This window comes from Thamnophis elegans, chromosome 7 (assembly GCF_009769535.1).
Source record: "Thamnophis elegans isolate rThaEle1 chromosome 7, rThaEle1.pri, whole genome shotgun sequence".
In the NCBI taxonomy this organism is placed as follows: Eukaryota; Metazoa; Chordata; class Lepidosauria; order Squamata; family Colubridae; genus Thamnophis; species Thamnophis elegans.
The window spans coordinates 196,889-213,421 of record NC_045547.1 but is presented as its reverse complement, the minus strand read 5'-3'; the positions used below and the strand labels follow the sequence as shown (position 1 = coordinate 213,421).

Sequence of the window (16,533 nt, the reverse complement as noted above, 5' to 3'; positions counted from 1 at the left end):
CCAGGCGGGCTGGGGGTGTGGTCTGACCTGGCTCTTCCGCTGCTTGCAGAGCTCAGGAGGGTGAATCAGCTGGGTGGAGTCTTTGTGACCGGGTGCCCTCTGCCTGATGCCAAGAGGAGGAAGATTGTGGAACTGGCCCTCTGTGGGCTGCGGGCTGCTGACATCTCACACCAGCTGAAGGTAGCACCATGTGAGGGTGGGGGGGGAGGTCCAGGGTCCTCATGGGGGGTGGGGGAGGCAGTGCAGACCTAAAGGAGAGAAGAGGCTGCAGAGAACACGAGGGCCAGATGGGCAGCAACGGAGGAGGGGTACAACCCTCCTCTCTTCTGCCTGGTCCGAGTCTTCCTCCCCATTTCCTTCCTCTGACCTTCCCAACATGCCTCGGGGCAAAGGAACACCCAGGCCCTCCTCCTTCTCTTGACATGATCCAGGTCTCCAATGGGTGTGTCAGCAAGATTCTCACCCGCTACTACAAGGTGGGCATTGTCCAGCCAAAGACAAGGGCAGGCAGCCGGCCCCAGATCTCCACTCCGCAGCTGGTAGCTGGGATTGCCAAGCTGAAGCAGCAGCGCCCGTCGCTCTTTGCCCGGGAGATCAGGGAAAAGCTGGAGGCAACAGGCACCTGCGCTGCAAGCGGAATACCCAGTGTGAGTTGTGGAGGGTGCATTGCTAACACTCCCCCCCCTCTCTGTGTGTGTGTGTGTGTGTGTGCGCGCGCAAGAGCAGGCATATGCAGTCATGTATCTATTTTGGGCAAAGAGAGAGAGAGCTGAACCCAGCTGCCTTTTTCTCCCTAGAAAACTTGCTTCACCTTCTCCCACCCATCACAGGCGCTGTCCTCCCCTCCCTCCTTCCATGCACTGCTGAAGCCAAGGTTGCTCCTGGGTGACAGCTCCTTTTGCCAGCACTGCCTGGGTGCCTCTTTCGCTGGTCTTGCTCTCCACTGAAGGGGGAGCCCCCTCCCTTTCCGGAACAAGCTGATTGCTTTTAAGGAAATGGGGGCGAGAGAGCAATGCTGGGAGTGACAGAGCCTGCCTGGAGCGTGGAAAGTGCCCACCCGGTGGAGGCTCAGTGCCTCTGCCAGGGTCTGCCTGGCTGCAACTTGTCCTCAAGGAGGGTCTTTGTCTGATGAGCCCCATGAGGCTTCCTGAGCCCCAGAGAATTCAGCGAGTGGTTTGCAGCCAAGTAGAATTCTCTCCCTGGAGACCCCAACACACTTGGCAACACGGGGGGGGCGGGGGGGGGGTTTGTTACAAAGAAATGCCTCAACCATTTATGGCCATTTCCTTCCTTCCTTCCTTCCATCTCCCTTTCTTTTCCCTTCTCTTTCACTCACTCACTGACTCCATCCTTCCTTTCCATCCCCCCATCCACATTCATTTTCAGATATTCATTGCCTTTAAAATCCACCAATGTACTGGAAGACACACACGCGCACACACACACAGAGACACACACAGAGACACATACACACAAACACCCACCCACACGCATTCACACAATATCCTTCCCATCCTTATTGCCAACATTTCTTCCTTCCCCAGAAGGAAACTGGACTTTGCGGGCAACTTAGGACACTAGGCTGGATGAGAGTGACAGTACAACCCCACTCCCACATTTCCCCAGAGGCTCCTCCTTTCACTCCAGCCCCACCCCATCCATCAAAGGGATCTGCGGGGGGGGGCGGGGGAGCGGCCTTTCTGAGCTCTGAGTCCAGGCCTTCCGCTCGGGCTGCCTGGAGTGGGGCCCCATCACTCTGGGTGCAGCAGCCCCCTACTGCCAGCTCCTGCTAAAGGGCTCCAAAGTAAATTCCAGCAGCCACCAGCACCGGCCTTAACAGAACCTGGGTTTGTTATCCACTCCGTTTTCTTCTGCTCCTCCAGGTCTCTTCCATCAACCGCATCCTCAGACGCCTGGAAGCCCCAGGTGGGTCTCCCTTCCTGATGAAGCTCCCACAGCCAGGTAAGAGGGGGGAGGCTTTGTTTGGGGGAGGAGTCTTCTTTATCCCCCCTATTCAAAGGAGACTGTGTCTCCTCCTCCTCCTCCACCACCCCCCCATGACAGCCCTGGGGGGGCACTGTCTCCCTGTGGGATCTGCTCCACAACCCAACCTGGAGGAGCTCCTGCTGGTCTTGAGGGACAGGAGCACTGGGAATCCTCCCGCCTTGAACTGCCCCACTGGGTCCTACCAAACCTCTTGAGCCTCTTATTTGGAGTGGCAAGGAAACGTGGGCCCCACTTCATGAGTCACTGGGGGGGGGCACAGAGGCTATGAGGACCTACAGTAAATGATGGAATGGCTGAGTCCTGAAGGCATCTGTCCCTAGGGCTAAAATCCCCCTTCCAGGAGCTCCCAGTCTGGACTCTCCCTCCCTCCCTCCCGCTTTGAGTGAGCAGCCTGGAGGCCCCCTGGCTGCCACCGCTTTCTGCCTGGTCAGCGGCAGAGAGAGAATGTTGGCTGGCTCCTGGCAAGGGGAAGGCAGATTTACATTGCAAATTCCTTCCCCGTGTGGCTTTCAGGTGTGGGATGACTGTTTCTCCCATTCTCACGGGACTAATCTCACCAGAGAGGAGCAAATGCAAACTGTGTCAGAGAAAAACTTTTTTTTTCAATCTTGCACATTCAGAGGCAAATTTTCCATCTTACATTAGACACTAAAATGCAAAACTGCTGATAATCAGCAATGAAATCACCACTAAAAAACCCAGAAATTTTGTTTTGCTCCAGACCAGCCACAAGGTGGTACTGATCTGCTATAGATCAGAGGGGAAAACTCCTTTTAAAGAAATGGGGATGGAATTCAAACTATCGCCATAAACTACAAGATTCTAGGGAAATATTGTAACTTTATGAATACTGAGAAATATACCGTAAGACAGAGTTGATCCCAGCAGAATAAACATAAAATGTTTATAGCAAGCTGTTTCAGGAAACAACTGGCTGCCTCAGGGACTCTGGGTTTCCCCCCATTCGTACCCCGTTCTTCCCATGGTGCCTCCAGAGCCCTCCTTTGCCTTTAAAAGTCTCCAAACTCCACCCCCCCCACAATGGCTGGGATTCTTCAGGGGGGTTGTGACAAGATGCTGAAGAGGCAATTTTGCCAATTCCTGGGCAGATCCATCCTTTGCAGCCACACAAACATACACACACACCCCCATCACCAGATCCACCTGTGTCCTCATCCTATGGAATCCATGGGTGGAACCAGGGCCATGGCCATGCACCTGAAGCATTATTGCCTGTGATAAGCGGAGGGTGCGTTTCCCTGGTTGTAAAGGCCCAGGGCACCCTCTGCTGCCCTGCCTCCCCCCACCACAGATCCCCTCTTGGCAGGAGAAAGGGAGAGGAGGGATGCGGCAGAGGCTCCCACCTGCCCATCTTCCTCCCGGTCAGCAGGAGCGGCTGGGCTTTCCAAAACTCGGAGTAGGACTGTCTTCTCTAAGGAGCAGCTGGAGGCCATGGAGAGTGGTGAGTCAGAAAGGCATCGAAATTCCAGATAGCTTATGACTGAAAAAGCAAGGAATGATTTAATTTGTTTATACTTAGCTTAACAAAAGAGGAGTTAAAGCACATATGATGGACGAAGCCAAGTTTCTTTTAGTTTATTTTAGAATATGATTTTTTTTAATATAAATTTTTATTTTTATTACATTATGATACTTAAAGATTTATACCCTGTATTTGCTCTGGGAAGTCGGGTGTGTGTGTGTGTGGAGGTTGGGGGGGGGAGATGGGCTCAGGTGAGGAGGGTTGGGGAGGGAGGTAAATATTTATAAAAGCTTTTTAAAATTTTCAATAAAAAAAAGAAAGGCATCGAAGGAGGGGGATCCAGGGAGGTGGCGAAGGTTTGAGGAGAGCACTTTAGAAAACCATCTTCTTTTGCTTGATTTCTAACGTTGCCATAGAAGCTCTCCCATAATAGGTAACAAAACACAGCAGATTAAAAGAAGGAAATTGATTACTGCAAAGCCACAAAATAAAAGTCATTAAAATAATGGCTTTAGGCTAGATTAAAAGAAATGTCCTGATGCCCTCTGACAACCCCCCACCAAAGAACTGGGTCCTCTCACCTGGAGGCAAAGGCTTCTTTGATAAAGGCTCTTTCCACATGCCCAGGTGCTTCTGGAGATGGGGGAAGAAGATCTGGCAGCGACTCTCAAACCAGATTAGTTGAATTTTGGGGAAGGGCACTTGGTCATCCAGAAGCATCACCTCAAAGGCAATTTTGGTCCTGTCATCTCAGGAAGAGCTTCATAGACATGTCAAATAGAGCAGCAGCCCTGAGTTCATTTAAGGCAGGGGGTCTCCAAGCATGGCAGCTTTAAGACTTGAAGATTGGCTGGGAGTCCACAAGCCTTACGGTGGCGAAGCTTGGAGACCCCCTGCCTTTAAGGCATGGAGGATGCATGGGTGATGCAGATGGGAGAGAAGGAAGCTTGCAAGGGATGCCATCACATCACATTTCTGTGGGGCCAAGAGTGATGTGGCGTCCGCAAACCTCTGGCCTTGGCCTTTGCAGCCACTGGGCAGGACAAGGGCCCCTGGCTTGCTCGGGCCCCTGGCTGTCCTTTGACCTGCTCGCTCCCTCTTCCAGCTTTCCAGAGAAGCCAATACCCGGAAGCAGCCGCCCGGGCAGAACTGGCTGGGCAGTCTGGATTGCCTGAAGCCACCCTGAGGGTGAGTCAAGGGAGGCCCCTCCTGCCCTGCTGAGCTGGACAAGGCTCTCCTTCGGTTTGGGGGTGGGGGCACATTTCCCAAGCAGGAAGAAGCCCTCACTGACCCCCTTTGTCTTTATTTGGATTAGGTTTGGTTCTCCAATCGGAGAGCGAGATGGCGACGGGAAGCCACACGGGCACGGCAGGCTGGCTCTGGGCTGACACCTGCGGCCCCAGGTACTTACTTAGGATTGCAGCAAAGACCCCCCCCCCCAATCCTAGAAAGAGGCTGGTGCAGGACCCTACCCATAGGCCTGTGCCCCTGTCTGGAAAGAGAAGGTGGCACATGGACCGGGGACATGTCAGTTGCCACCAGCTGGCCCCACGGCCAACAGCAACTGTTGGGAGCCTTAATGCCCACCCCAGGTGCTGCCACTGTCTGAGTCAATGCCCGCCTTGGAGGACAGTGGGTGGGAGGCCGCTTTTACTCTTTGCCCCATCACAGCCTTCAGGGGGACAGCACAGCTCCTCCTCCTCCTCCTCCTCCTCCTCCTCCTCCTCCTCCCTCTCTTCCCAGGGGCTGCGTGTGGATGGAGGCTGCCCACCTGGACACCAAATCTGCAGCCTCCTTGTAGCCCTCTGTGGCTAAGTAGCTGGGCACGAGCCACACCTGCTCCTCCAGCTGTGGATTGCTGACCCTGACGGGGCTGCCCTGGCACCCTCCCACCGATGGTCCTGGGCAAAAGCCCCGGCCCCCTTTCCCTGCCCGCCCTTCCGGCCGCTGCGAGGAGGTCCGGCCAAAGAAGAGGGAAGCGAGCCTCTGTTGGGTGCCGTGGAACGAAAGAGCGACGCGGAGCAACCGAAAGGCCGACCGTCGGAGAGGCGGTGGAGTTGAGGCGGGAGAGCGGCGAGGGGCCTGAGCAAGTTTTGGGGAAGCGAGGCGGGGTTAAAAGGGAGGAGCATTTCTACGCCTGCAGCGGACGGAGGTGCCCGGCTTCCACCAGCTGCCATCCGTGGTGGAGCGGGCGATCAACGGCGGCGCGCTCCAGTAGAGGGAAGAGCCGCGCGAGAGCCGCAACCTCCCGGCGCCCGTCTCAGCTCCGGCTCTCCGTCCGCGACAAGGAGCCAGCCGCCGTCCTCCGCCGCCCGAGCAGGGGAAGCCCCGCGAAGGGGCCGCAAAGCGCAGCGCTCCGCCGCCTTCTCTCCCGGAAGCAGCAGCCAGCCCAACGCCGCGGGGAGCCTTCGCACCTCCTGGACTGAGCGCGAAGCTGGGCGGGGTCCCGCCTTCCCAGACCGCCCGCAGCCGCTCCCGGGAAAGCCCCCGCACGCGGATCCCCGCAGCGTCTCCCCGCTGGGGCGCCTGAAGCGTTGGCATTCCAGCAGCTCGCTTCCTTCCTTCCAAAAGGAGGCCGGGAGCGCGTCCCGAGGGCCGACCTGCGCGCGGCGTCGCCCCTCCGGGCTGGGGGGAAGCGGCGGCCTTGGCGCGCGGGGTCTCTCCGCCGGCCTCGCGTCCTCCCTGCAAGGGGCTTCGGTGGGCAGGTCCTCCCAGGGCAGTCTTTTTTCATCTTTTATTTTTAAAACAAACAAAACCAAAACAACACATACAAAAAACTTTCCTCAATTTCGTCAAGCATGGCGTTTGTTTACAAGCTTTTGTGCATCAGTTTTTACAATTAGAAATAAGATCACTGGTTATCCATCAAACATAACTAAATGCATCTCTATCATTGAGCATTATGTGTTCAGGTTACTATTAATCATCCATAGAGAATACAATACTTATAATGTGGCATATTCAATTCCAGAGATAGTTTTCCACTGTTAATCCAAATAGTTATTGAATATTTCAATTCATGTAGGTATCAATTATTTATTACATCATCATTAGTCCATTTGACATATAAAAATCTTTCCAGTATAACATGATCACTACTTACATTTATGCATAGAATTCAAATCATCCCACTCTTATACATTACATTATTGTCCTTTATATATCATGTGATCAAGCACTCTTATTTCATAGGAAAAAACTTTCATAGCAATGACTATAACTTTCTGGTAGTACATAAACAATTTCATTTCCAGGGTTTTTTTGTCTAACCTTATAAAATTGCTCATCCTCCTGTTCTCTAATTTCAAATGTAAGTTTACTCATTTCGGCACATTCCATTATTTTCCGAATAGTTTCCTCCTGTGTTTGTATTTTCTCATTTTTCCAATTTTTTGCAAATACAATTCTAACAGCTGTTAAGACATTTACAATCAAATATTTCAAGTCTTTATTGTATGTTTCTGGTATGATTCCCAATAAACAAAGTTCTGGTTTTAAGTCTATGGGTTTATGTATCATTTTCTCCAACCACATGTGGATTTTAGTCCAATATCTTTTAGCTTCAGTACAAGTCCACCATATGTGGTAGTATGAGCCCGGTATCTGGTGACATTTCCAACATTTTTCCGATTTGTTCTTAGACGTGCCACTTGCAAAACATAAGTGCCACTTGCAAAACGTCTTACACAACTTCTCTTTATATGCAGTTGACATTGTCATTTTATAGTTTTGAGCCACAGTTTTTGCCATTTTTCTAGGTCAATCCCAGGCCCAATCCACCCCCAAGCTAACATAGTTTCTTTAACTTGTTCTTCCTGTAGTTTAACCTCTAATAGGTAGCCATAAAGTTTTTTAATTACTTTTTCATCAGTACCTGTTAAGATTTTATCTAATTCAGTCATTTTATCATAAAACCCTCCATTTTTCGATCTTCGTTGTATCTAGAATGTATTTGCACATATGAATACCAATTAATTTCAATTCCTTCCTGTTTCAAGTCTTGAATGGATTTAAGTTCACCCTCTGTATTTAATAGTCCAGCATATCTAACTGTTTGTTCCTTTTTGTATATTATTGAGTATGAAAAGGCTTCAGTGGTTGATATCCAGACTGGAATTTTTAAATAATGTAATTTCTTAACCTTCTCCCAGTTTAATAGCAGAGCCTCTCTTATATAATGTCTTCTAAAGTAACCGTGTGCTTTGGTTCCCTTATACCATAGGAATGCAGGCCATCCCAGCAGCAAGTTGTGACCCAGGGCAGTCTTGACCCGAAGGGAGCCGCTTGGGTTTCTAAGGGATGGAATGAAAAAGCCAAAGACTTCCCTCCTCAGGCAGGGAAAGCAAGCCCATCCCAAGAGACCCTCCGGGACAAAAAGCCCTCAACATTCTTTGATTTTGAAGGCCTGAAGGAACATTTGCAGGAAGGTAAAATTGTAGGTTAATTTGAGTGCATACAGCAGAGGTGGGTTCCTACCAGTTTGCACCTATTCGGTAGAACCGGTTCGTCAAATCTACTGAACCGGTTAGAAGAGGTTCCACCAGTGGACCCGGAAAGCCAGCCACACTTACAGAAAAGGATCCAAAATTTTTTGAAACCCACCACTGACATACGGAATGATGTTTTCTGCTTCCCAACAGCTTATAATGCAGAAAAGGCCATTTGGTCACCGGAATATGCCAGAATGAGTAAGAATGGGGACTCTTGAATGAATGTTCACTTAGAAAAGGGCTATCTGCAGTTCAAGCGTGAAGTCCAGTTATGCCCAACTAAAATTCTGCCTGATGGGGTTTTCCCAAAAGAGGGAGCCCAAGGTGGGGCTGGCGGTTGCTGTGCAGTGTCCAGAAGGGGATTGGGGGGAGATGAAGGGGGGAGGAGGAAAGGAGGCAGGGCCATTGGAAGAGAAGTAGGGGGAGGCCCATCCAAAGGAGCCCAGAGGGACAGAGGGAGGGTGGGGCATGGAGAGGCAGGGAAAGAGGTTGGAGGGGCCTGAGGAAAGATAAAAACAGGGAGACCCCCCAGAGGGAGGAGAGCAACCCAGAGGGAATGAAAGGCCTGGGCGGGGCTGCTGGGAAGGAAAAGACAGGGGGGGGGGGGTTCCTTAAGGCATGGAAATTGAGGGTGGGGAGGATCAGATTCTGCCAAACAGAAAAAAACAAGCTAAAGGATGGGGGAGGGGAGGGGGGGAGTGTACAACTGCCCTTAATCCCCTTCCCATGGGAAAAGGGGGAGAAAATTGGCCCCGCCCTTTCCAATAGCCCTCCACCCTCCTTCCCAGGTCAGGAGAGAGGCCCAGCGGCTTCCTGGATGCCCTTCTGCCCCCCCCCTCCCCGGCAGTGCTGGGGAAGGCAAAGCCTCTGGGTAGAAGGCAGGGGGCCCTGCCCACACACAGCCCAGGGCTTTCCAAGGCTCAGATGGGATTCTTCCTTCCCAAGCAGGCCATAAAGCTGGGCTGGGAAGCACAAGGCCCCTCTCCCTTCAGACCCCCTGGGGGCTTCTCAGGCAGAGCAACCAGCCTGGTTTGAATTCCTTTACAGCTCCCTGGAAGCCCCCCCCCCCCCCGTAACCCCGGGGCGGAGTCCTCTGCCCCCCTTCCCAAAGTCAGGAGGCGAAAAATAAAGCACGACAGGGGCCCAAAAGGGGGGAAGCCACTTCATTGGTGCAAAGAGCTGACAAGTGGCTCCCCAGGGGATTCCGGGGGCGCATGGAGGGCCCCCCTTTGGCTCACGGGGAGAGCAGCAAGCTCCTCCTCAGCCGCCAGGCAGCCTCCACCGAAGCACCGGGACAAATAGTGGCGGAGCGCCTAGAGGGTGTGTCCAGATAGACCGACAGCCGCTCGGCCGGGGCTCTTCTTTCAGGCAAGGCCTGTGGACAAGGAGGGAAAGTTAGCAATGCCCCATGGGTGAGGGGAGCTGCCCCGGAGGCCCCCAAGAGCACGGTGGGCAGGCCACCCCTTCCTCTCCCTCCACCCCCCACCCCCCCGTCCCAGGAACGTCCCTGGCCTTCCTTACCTTTCCTAGGCTAGAACTCCCAAAGGCAGTCAGGGGCGACCTGCTCACTGTCAGCCACCAGGCAGCCGCCCCGGTCTCCCCGCACGTAGTAGCCGTTGGGGGCCACGATGGCCAGCAGGTTGTTCCCCTGGATCTCCAGGTAGAAGTTGAAGGCAAACTTCCCCCAGGGGCTGAAGGTCCTTTCTGGGGTCAGGGACCAGAAGCTCTTTCCTCGGCCTGTGGGAGAGAGGTGGGGGGAGGGAGGGGAAGGGGCTGGTCTCCTGCCTCCCCCATCCGCAGCAGCAGCCTCCGGCTTCAAGGTGGGGGAGGCGGCAGGAGGGAGGGCATTTCTGCTCCAAAGGAAGCCAGGGGGGCTTCTGATCAGCCGGGAGCAGCCAGGGAGAAGGGAGCCCCGCTGGCCTGGCTTCTTTGGGAGGAAGCCCCCGAGGGTCTCCCTGTGAAGCGGAGGGGGGACCCACCCCCACTTACTCTGGAGGTGGTAGACGCCGTGCTTGCAAGGCAGGATCTCCACAGGCTCCGGCTCCAGAAGGTTGCCCTGCAGGGTCTCTCGGCAGGGGGAGCTGCCCACGTAGCCGTAGTGCCCCCGCAGCACCAGGAAGGAGCGGTTGGCAAAGCGCAGCACAAACTCCTCGTTGGGCCCTGCGGCAGAAAAGGACTGCGGAGGCTCCCCCTGGCCTTGGGGGGGGGAACGGGAGGGGGCTGGCACGGTGCCCGGTGGGGGGGGGGAAGCTCCCACCAGCTCAGCTGCTGGTGCTGCATGTGGGCATCAAACACCCCCCCCCCCCGGCCTACACAGACCCCCCCCCCCTCTCAGAAGACGGCTTCAAAGTTTGCTAATGGAACAATCACTTTATGGGCAGCAAAGTGGGTGGCATATCAATTTAATAAAGACAAACATTGTAAAAAAAAACCCCATTTCTTGTGCTGATGTTTGATTCTGCTTTCTCAATGTATATCTGAATTTTTAATACGGGCAGTCCTCGACCTACGACCACAACTGAGCCCAAATTACCACTGTTAAGGGAGACAGTCATTCAATGTGAGGTTTGCCCCACTTTACAACCTTTTTGTCACAGTTGTTAAGTGAATCATTGCAGTTTTTAAGTTAGTAACCTGGTTGTTAAGTGAATCTGACTTTCCCCAAGGACTTTGCTTGTCAGGAGGTCACAGAAGGGAATCAAGTGACCCCGGGGACACGGCGACCGTCATATATGCGAGTAGCTGCCCGAGATTCCCGTTAAGAGATTCAAATCCAGAGGGCACAGCGGTGGTTGATTGATGGCTGCTGCGTGAGGCGATCTGTGCTGTGATTGGCCGCTGCGGGTGTGGAGGGGGCGGTTCCGTGTTTTCCCGCCTTTTTACCACAGGGCGCTCGCCAGGCTCCTCCGCTGCCGCTGCCGCTGCCGCTGCGGGCGTGGCGGGATGGAAGACCTGCTTATTCGGGCAAAGCTAGGAGTTCCTGTCAGCGCCTCTGCCCTCCCTTGGATGCCAGCTGCCCAAATTCCCTGGCCCCTCTGAAGTTTGACCCCGCGACCCTTGAGATGCAGCAGTGCTTGTCGGGATGGGGGGAGGGTCATAAGCCTCTCTTTTCTGTGCTGTTATAACTTTGAACGGTCACTAAACAAGCTATCGTAAGTCGAGGACTAACTTCCCAAGTCCATTAGAAGACGCTCAGGTGTGGCTGAAGCCACCTGGCAAGCAGAGAGCCTGGAAATGGCGAGGCCGGAGGGGGGGGACGGGGGGGGACGGACGATTCACAATGAAAGCGGGAGGGGAGAATCCTTTATTCATATAAACTGCAAGAAATATTAAAATAGGATAGATGATACCATTAAGATATGTCACTATTTAATAGATTTACAATGATGTGACAGATAGTTAGCATATACATACAGCATATTGTTGTATTGTTTTATATATTCCCCCTCCCTTTTTTTTATTGTAAGCCGCCAGGAGTCTTCCGAGAGTGGGCGGCATACAAAACTAATAAACTACAACTAACTAACTACATGAATTTAATCTTCAGAGTGCATGTTCAAAAGGAAGAAATCATAGGAGTCAATTGAATATATGATTTACAGTGATAATCAGCGTGTTAACCTATATTGGGCTGATAACTACTGATTCTACATGTAATTGAAAGCGGTGATGCACAAATGTTTGTGACCAAAGGACCTGCTAAATAGATATGTAACTGATGATTTTTCTAATGTATATTTTTGTTTTAAAATAAAAACTTTATTAAAAAAAGGAAGAAAGCGGGAGGGGATTCCTCTCCTTCCTGCCTCCCCCTTCAACTGAATCCCACCCGGGTAAGGCCAGGCGGCACCCTACCAGCTCCCCAGACGGGTCAGAGGAAAAATGCGGGGGGGGGAAAGGCTGGGGGGCGCTGAGGGTGCCAAGGGCGAGAGGGGTGGAATTGGCCGCGGAGGCTGTGAGAGAAGCAGGTTGGGGAGGGTGAGCTGAGGGGGGCGGGCAGGGGGGAGGGAGGGAGTGGGGCTGGGGCTGCTGGACCCGGAGGGAGTTCAGGGGCCTTCGGGCAGGAGGAAAGACCTTCCCTGGCCAAATCCTCCCCTCCAAGGCCAAGAGGGGCCCCGGGTGCAGCAGCCGGAAGGGCCATGCAGGTCTGGGCTTGCTTCAAGGCACAGGTCCTCCTTACCTGGGTGCGTGGCTCGAGCTACCAGCAGCCCCACCGGCAGAGTCCCCAGGTAGCGGCCCCCGGGAGCCCTCAGGAAGACTCTCCCGTAATGCCAGAGCACCTGGAACCTGGTCTCGGCCTCCTTGGCCGCCCCGTTGGCCAGCACGCTCCGGAAGGGTCTCTGGGGAGGGGAAAGGCCACGGTCAGGAGGGGCCATGCTTACCGAAAGCTTTCCAGCAGCCCTGCCCCACTGGAGGGCAGCAGGCAGGATCATGCTCTCCCTCGGAGGGTGGCACCCGAGGACTCGTTCCTGGGCCTGGCCTGGGCCAGGCAGGGCAAGTCCCACTGTGTGAGCAGAGGGAGGGAGAAATTAACCCCCCCCCCACCCCGTGCCCAGCCAGCAAGAGAAGCCTCTTCCTATCCAGGGAAGCCAGGGGAGGCTTCTCCACAGATGGGCCAAGTGCTGAGTGGGGGCAGAAGCCACCCCATGGGGGCCAGGCAGGCTCTCCCACAGCTGGCCTCAAAGGTCAGGAACGGTTCCTCCCACCTCCCCTTAAGACGGCCAAGGAGAGGCCGGAAACAGCCGGGATTATCCTCAGGTTGCTCAGCGTCAGGCCCAAGCAGGGCCCTCCAGCTCTAGTCCAGCTGGGAGGCCCCTCTGCCCTGGGCGGACGATGTCTGCTGCTCTGCTCTCCCTTCTCAGCCCAGCCCAGCTCCCCCCCCCCCGCATGACCCAGGCTGACTCCCCAGGGTGTCGCAAGTGGGGACGTTTCCCACTTCCTGGGAAAGTTTGGTGGGTGGCTGCCCAGAGCCCAGTGCTGGATCTCCCTGCTCATCCCCCTCCCTGGGGGTTTCACCCTGACCTCCCACTTGCTGTGGGGATGGGGCAGCCGGGGGGGGGCAAGGGGACTGACCTGAGCCAGGTACTTGTGATGGACACCTTTTAACTGCACCGTTTGGGTGCTGGGGTCCATTTCAAAGAGGAAGGTGGACATTGGGCTCAGCTGCTTAGGACCAGCGTAGACCTCGGAGTCTGAGGGGAGAGCGAGAGTGAATGAGAATCGTAAGGGGAAGGAGGAGCTTTGCTAAACTTTTGTTCCAAAAGCAGCTGGGAACCTCTGTGTGAGAAGCTCCCCTCCTCCTCAGGAAAAACGCTGGGGCCAGTTCAGAGAATGGGGCCAGAATAGCTTTCCTTACTCATTTGTTTATTACATTTCCATGCTGCCCACCTCACTGATAAGAGCTGCACTGGGTGGCTTACAATATAATGTTAACAAGGGCTAAAAGAAAACCCCAATTAGGACAACTGGATAGATAAGTTAAAAGTTAAAAACTAAGATGACGGGCAGCCTGTGGGTGCAATTCTCCTCTATCCCAATATAGCAGACTTCTGATAGGGCCCCAGGCCAGATTTTCAGGCTCTTCCAGAAGGACAGGGGTGCGGAGGTGGACCTCCCCTCTGATGGAAGAATATTCCAAAGGATGGGGGCCACAGCAGAAAAGGCCCTTCTCCCGGACCCTGCCAACTGAAATTCCTTGGCCAATGGAATCCAAAGTAGGCCCTTTCTGCCAGTGCAGGAGGCGACCCCGTTGGATGAGGGAGTTTCTCAGACAGCCTGGGTTTGATGAGCAGTGGTGTCACATGGGCCATCCGAGAGGCCCCATGAAACGCCCACCTCGCTGCATTCTCTACCAGCTGCAGCTGCCAAACCCTCCTCACGGGCAGCTCCCCTGCATGCAGGGAGGCAATGATGATAGCCGAGATATTTCTGAGGTCCCAGCAGCCAAACCCAAGGCAGAGCCTTTGGGGGCAGGAGAGCCCTCCTCCTATCCTCACCTGAATTCTGAAGGGGCTCAGGTTTGTAGTGACCTGGCCAGGTAAGGGTGGGACGAGTCTCTGTTCTCCGGGCAGCTGTTTATTTCCTGGGCTGGAAAAGCAGGGATTTACTTGCCAGAAATGATGCTGACGAATCTATTGGCTCTCGTTCTCAGACTGACCCATGGTGGGCACCGCTTGATGACAAACCACTCCTCGTCCTCCTCTGGGTGGTCCCCAAGGCAGAGGAGCCCCCGGCTGCCCTGCGGGTATAGGATGTGGCCCTCCATGTCCGTGAGGGAGGCCAGGCAGCCGGGCTTCAGGTTCAGGTGGAAGGCCGTCTCCGTGGAGGGCACCGTGGCCAGCTTCTCTGCCCTGGAGACAAACTGGTGGGTGGAGGTCTCCAAGTGGCAGGTCCCCTTCCGGAACCGCAGGAGGAAGCCGCATTCCTCCAGATAGGGCACGGGCGCATCCACCCAGACCCGATTCAGTTCCGGGTCGGTCCGGGCGTAGAGCTGGCTGCTGGGGTTGAAGAGGACCACGTGCATGTGCTCAGCCAGCTGGGGCATCCACAGGTGGTGAGCAGTCAGCCTGCGGGCCACACAGAAGACGTCCTCCCCATCAGACTCCAGGAACTTCTGGCTCTCCAGCTGCTGGAGGGTCCAGGCCCCACTCGGATGGACCTCCAGCAGAAACCGGCTCTGTTTCTGGGCCACAGGCTGTCCACAACGCACCGTGCCATCCGCTTCCGCCAGGAGGGGCTGCCCTTGGTGCCCAACCAGTGCCACCACGTCCTGCTTCCCTTGCTCTGTGGTCACCCACAGCTTCCAGGTCTGGGAGAGCAAAAGTGGCCAGTCACCGGCCCCGCTGAGCAGCCGGGCAAAGCCCAATCGCTCTCCCCTTGTGGGTCTGCTTTTGGGGGGGGGGGGACAAGCAGGCGGGTGAGCTGGCTCCTCCTCCCAACCAGCTCAGCTCCACGGAAGCCCAGAGGGAGGGTCCCCTTCCCTGCAGCTCCTTGGGGAAGCCGGCCTCACGGTGCTGCTTGGGTGGGACTCTTCCAGCTCTACACCCCAAAATTGGCCCAGGAGCCTCCAGGGTCTTCTGCGGAGCCCCTCTGCCTGTTCAGAGGCCTGCCAGCAGCAAGGCTCTCCCTACCGTGAGGGTGGGGGGGGAGGGACAAACTTCAAGGCATCCATAGGAAGTTCCTAAGGAGTGGAAAGCAGCCGTCTCCTCCCAATTCAAACTAATTAAATTCGACCAATGCAAACAAACCACCCCCTTTTAATTCCCCCGGTGGACGTTGGAGGAAAAGGGGCCACTGCCAGGCAGGGAGCAAGCACTGCTGCCAGGGAGGCTGCCCTCCCACTGGCTGAAGGAGCTCAGTCCTTCCCTCTGCCCCCAATTCCTTCACTCCGTACCTGCTTCTTTCCCAGCGAGCTCCCCAAGACGCTGACACCATCCCCATAGCACTCGCAGGTGAGGTACCCCCCGGTCCAGTTGACGAGCCCAATCTGCATGAGGGAGAGCCGAGCAGGAATGGCAGATTCCCCTCCCACCCCCGTCCCCGGGTCTCACTTGGTGCAGGCTCTGGTGCTCCGGGTCGCCCTTCCCAGCGTTCCAGGGCTAGAAGCCCCTGGCAGCTCTGCCCTTTGTGACCCCCTGGTTACCTCACAATGCGGGCACTGAAGAACCGCCTGGCTTCCCACTGCCCTCCTCCGCACTCCCAAACGGGATGCCCTCCCTCCCAGTGGAGCCCCTCCCCCCTCCCCAGAACCCCCAGGCTCATTAGCCGGCTTGCACTCTTGGGGGGCGGCCGTGGGGCCGAGGTGGCAGGGCAGCATCATTCGGTGATTCTGCTCTGGGTCAGGGGGCAAATCGGCAGTTGTGGCCAGGCGGCCCTGGGGGCCTGGAATGGAACCCAAAGATCCTGGATGCTTGCAGAGAAGGCCTGAGCTCTCTCACGGGAGTCTGGCAGGCTGCCCAACTGACCCTCCCACTTGGGGCTCTCTGGGAATTCAGAAAATGGGCAAACTCAGCAACTGGACGGGGTGGAGTGGTGGTGAGCGATGCGCCCAGGAGGCTTCCTTTTTTTTCTGCAAATTTTTTATTTTATTTTTAAACATAAAGAAAAGCAACATAAATCCCCCCCCCCCATCCATTACATACAGCATGTCGTTTGGTTACAACTGTTTTTGCATCCATATTCTCAATTACATTTACAATCACAGATTTTCCATCTACTATAACTAAATACCTCACTTTCATTGTGCAGCGTATATTCAATTACGATTAATATTTTTTTCTTTTCAATAATCCCAATTCCCTTACATTCTTGATAGTCTGTTTAATAACAATATACCTTTATATAATCCCTTATGCCATTCTGAATATTTTTACAATATAAAAAAGATTTACCAACTATTTATATTTATATATCACTGTTTTCAATTGTGTATAATCCCACCAATCATCTATCGAGTATGCTTATGTTCATTATTGTCTTTGTACATCATATATTCGAACAAAGATGTTATTCCTTCATTTTTCAACAAGGTATTCTAAATAATCACTTCATATA

The 16,533-nt window shown here is 54.4% G+C and overlaps 2 protein-coding genes across 2 annotated transcripts; one reads left to right on the top strand and one right to left on the bottom strand.

Annotated features, from left to right (window-relative positions):
* The first annotated feature begins 422 nt into the window (after positions 1 to 422).
* PAX4 (paired box 4) lies at positions 423 to 8,198 on the top strand. Its single transcript, XM_032221023.1, has 5 exons — positions 423 to 647; positions 1,884 to 1,962; positions 4,596 to 4,678; positions 4,806 to 4,893; positions 8,131 to 8,198. The coding sequence occupies exons 1-5, from the start codon at positions 423 to 425 to the stop codon at positions 8,196 to 8,198; spliced, it is 543 nt and encodes a 180-aa protein (XP_032076914.1).
* Positions 8,199 to 9,511: 1,313 nt separating this feature from the next.
* Positions 9,512 to 15,472, bottom strand: FSCN3 (fascin actin-bundling protein 3). The gene is made up of 6 exons (XM_032220762.1): positions 15,374 to 15,472; positions 14,092 to 14,788; positions 13,054 to 13,172; positions 12,161 to 12,320; positions 9,970 to 10,140; positions 9,512 to 9,717 (listed from the first exon to the last, which is right to left on the bottom strand). The coding sequence occupies exons 1-6, from the start codon at positions 15,470 to 15,472 to the stop codon at positions 9,512 to 9,514; spliced, it is 1,452 nt and encodes a 483-aa protein (XP_032076653.1).
* Between the last annotated feature and the right edge of the window lie 1,061 nt (positions 15,473 to 16,533).

What these genes read in the sequence shown, in the direction of transcription:
- PAX4 (XM_032221023.1), top strand. Translation starts at nt 423, where the DNA reads ATGATCCAGGTCTCCAATGGGTGTGTCAGCAAGATTCTCACCCGCTAC. An exon ending in TGCCTGAAGCCACCCTGAGG is followed by an intron (nt 4,679 to 4,805) that starts GTGAGTCAAGGG and finishes TATTTGGATTAG; the next exon opens with GTTTGGTTCTCCAATCGGAG. An exon ending in GCTGACACCTGCGGCCCCAG is followed by an intron (nt 4,894 to 8,130) that starts GTACTTACTTAG and finishes GCTTCCCAACAG; the next exon opens with CTTATAATGCAGAAAAGGCC.
- FSCN3 (XM_032220762.1), bottom strand. Translation starts at nt 15,472, where the DNA reads ATGCAGATTGGGCTCGTCAACTGGACCGGGGGGTACCTCACCTGCGAG. An exon ending in ATCACAAGTACCTGGCTCAG is followed by an intron (nt 12,321 to 13,053) that starts GTCAGTCCCCTT and finishes TCCCCTCCCCAG; the next exon opens with AGACCCTTCCGGAGCGTGCT. An exon ending in CGGCGTCTACCACCTCCAGA is followed by an intron (nt 9,718 to 9,969) that starts GTAAGTGGGGGT and finishes TCTCTCCCACAG; the next exon opens with GCCGAGGAAAGAGCTTCTGG.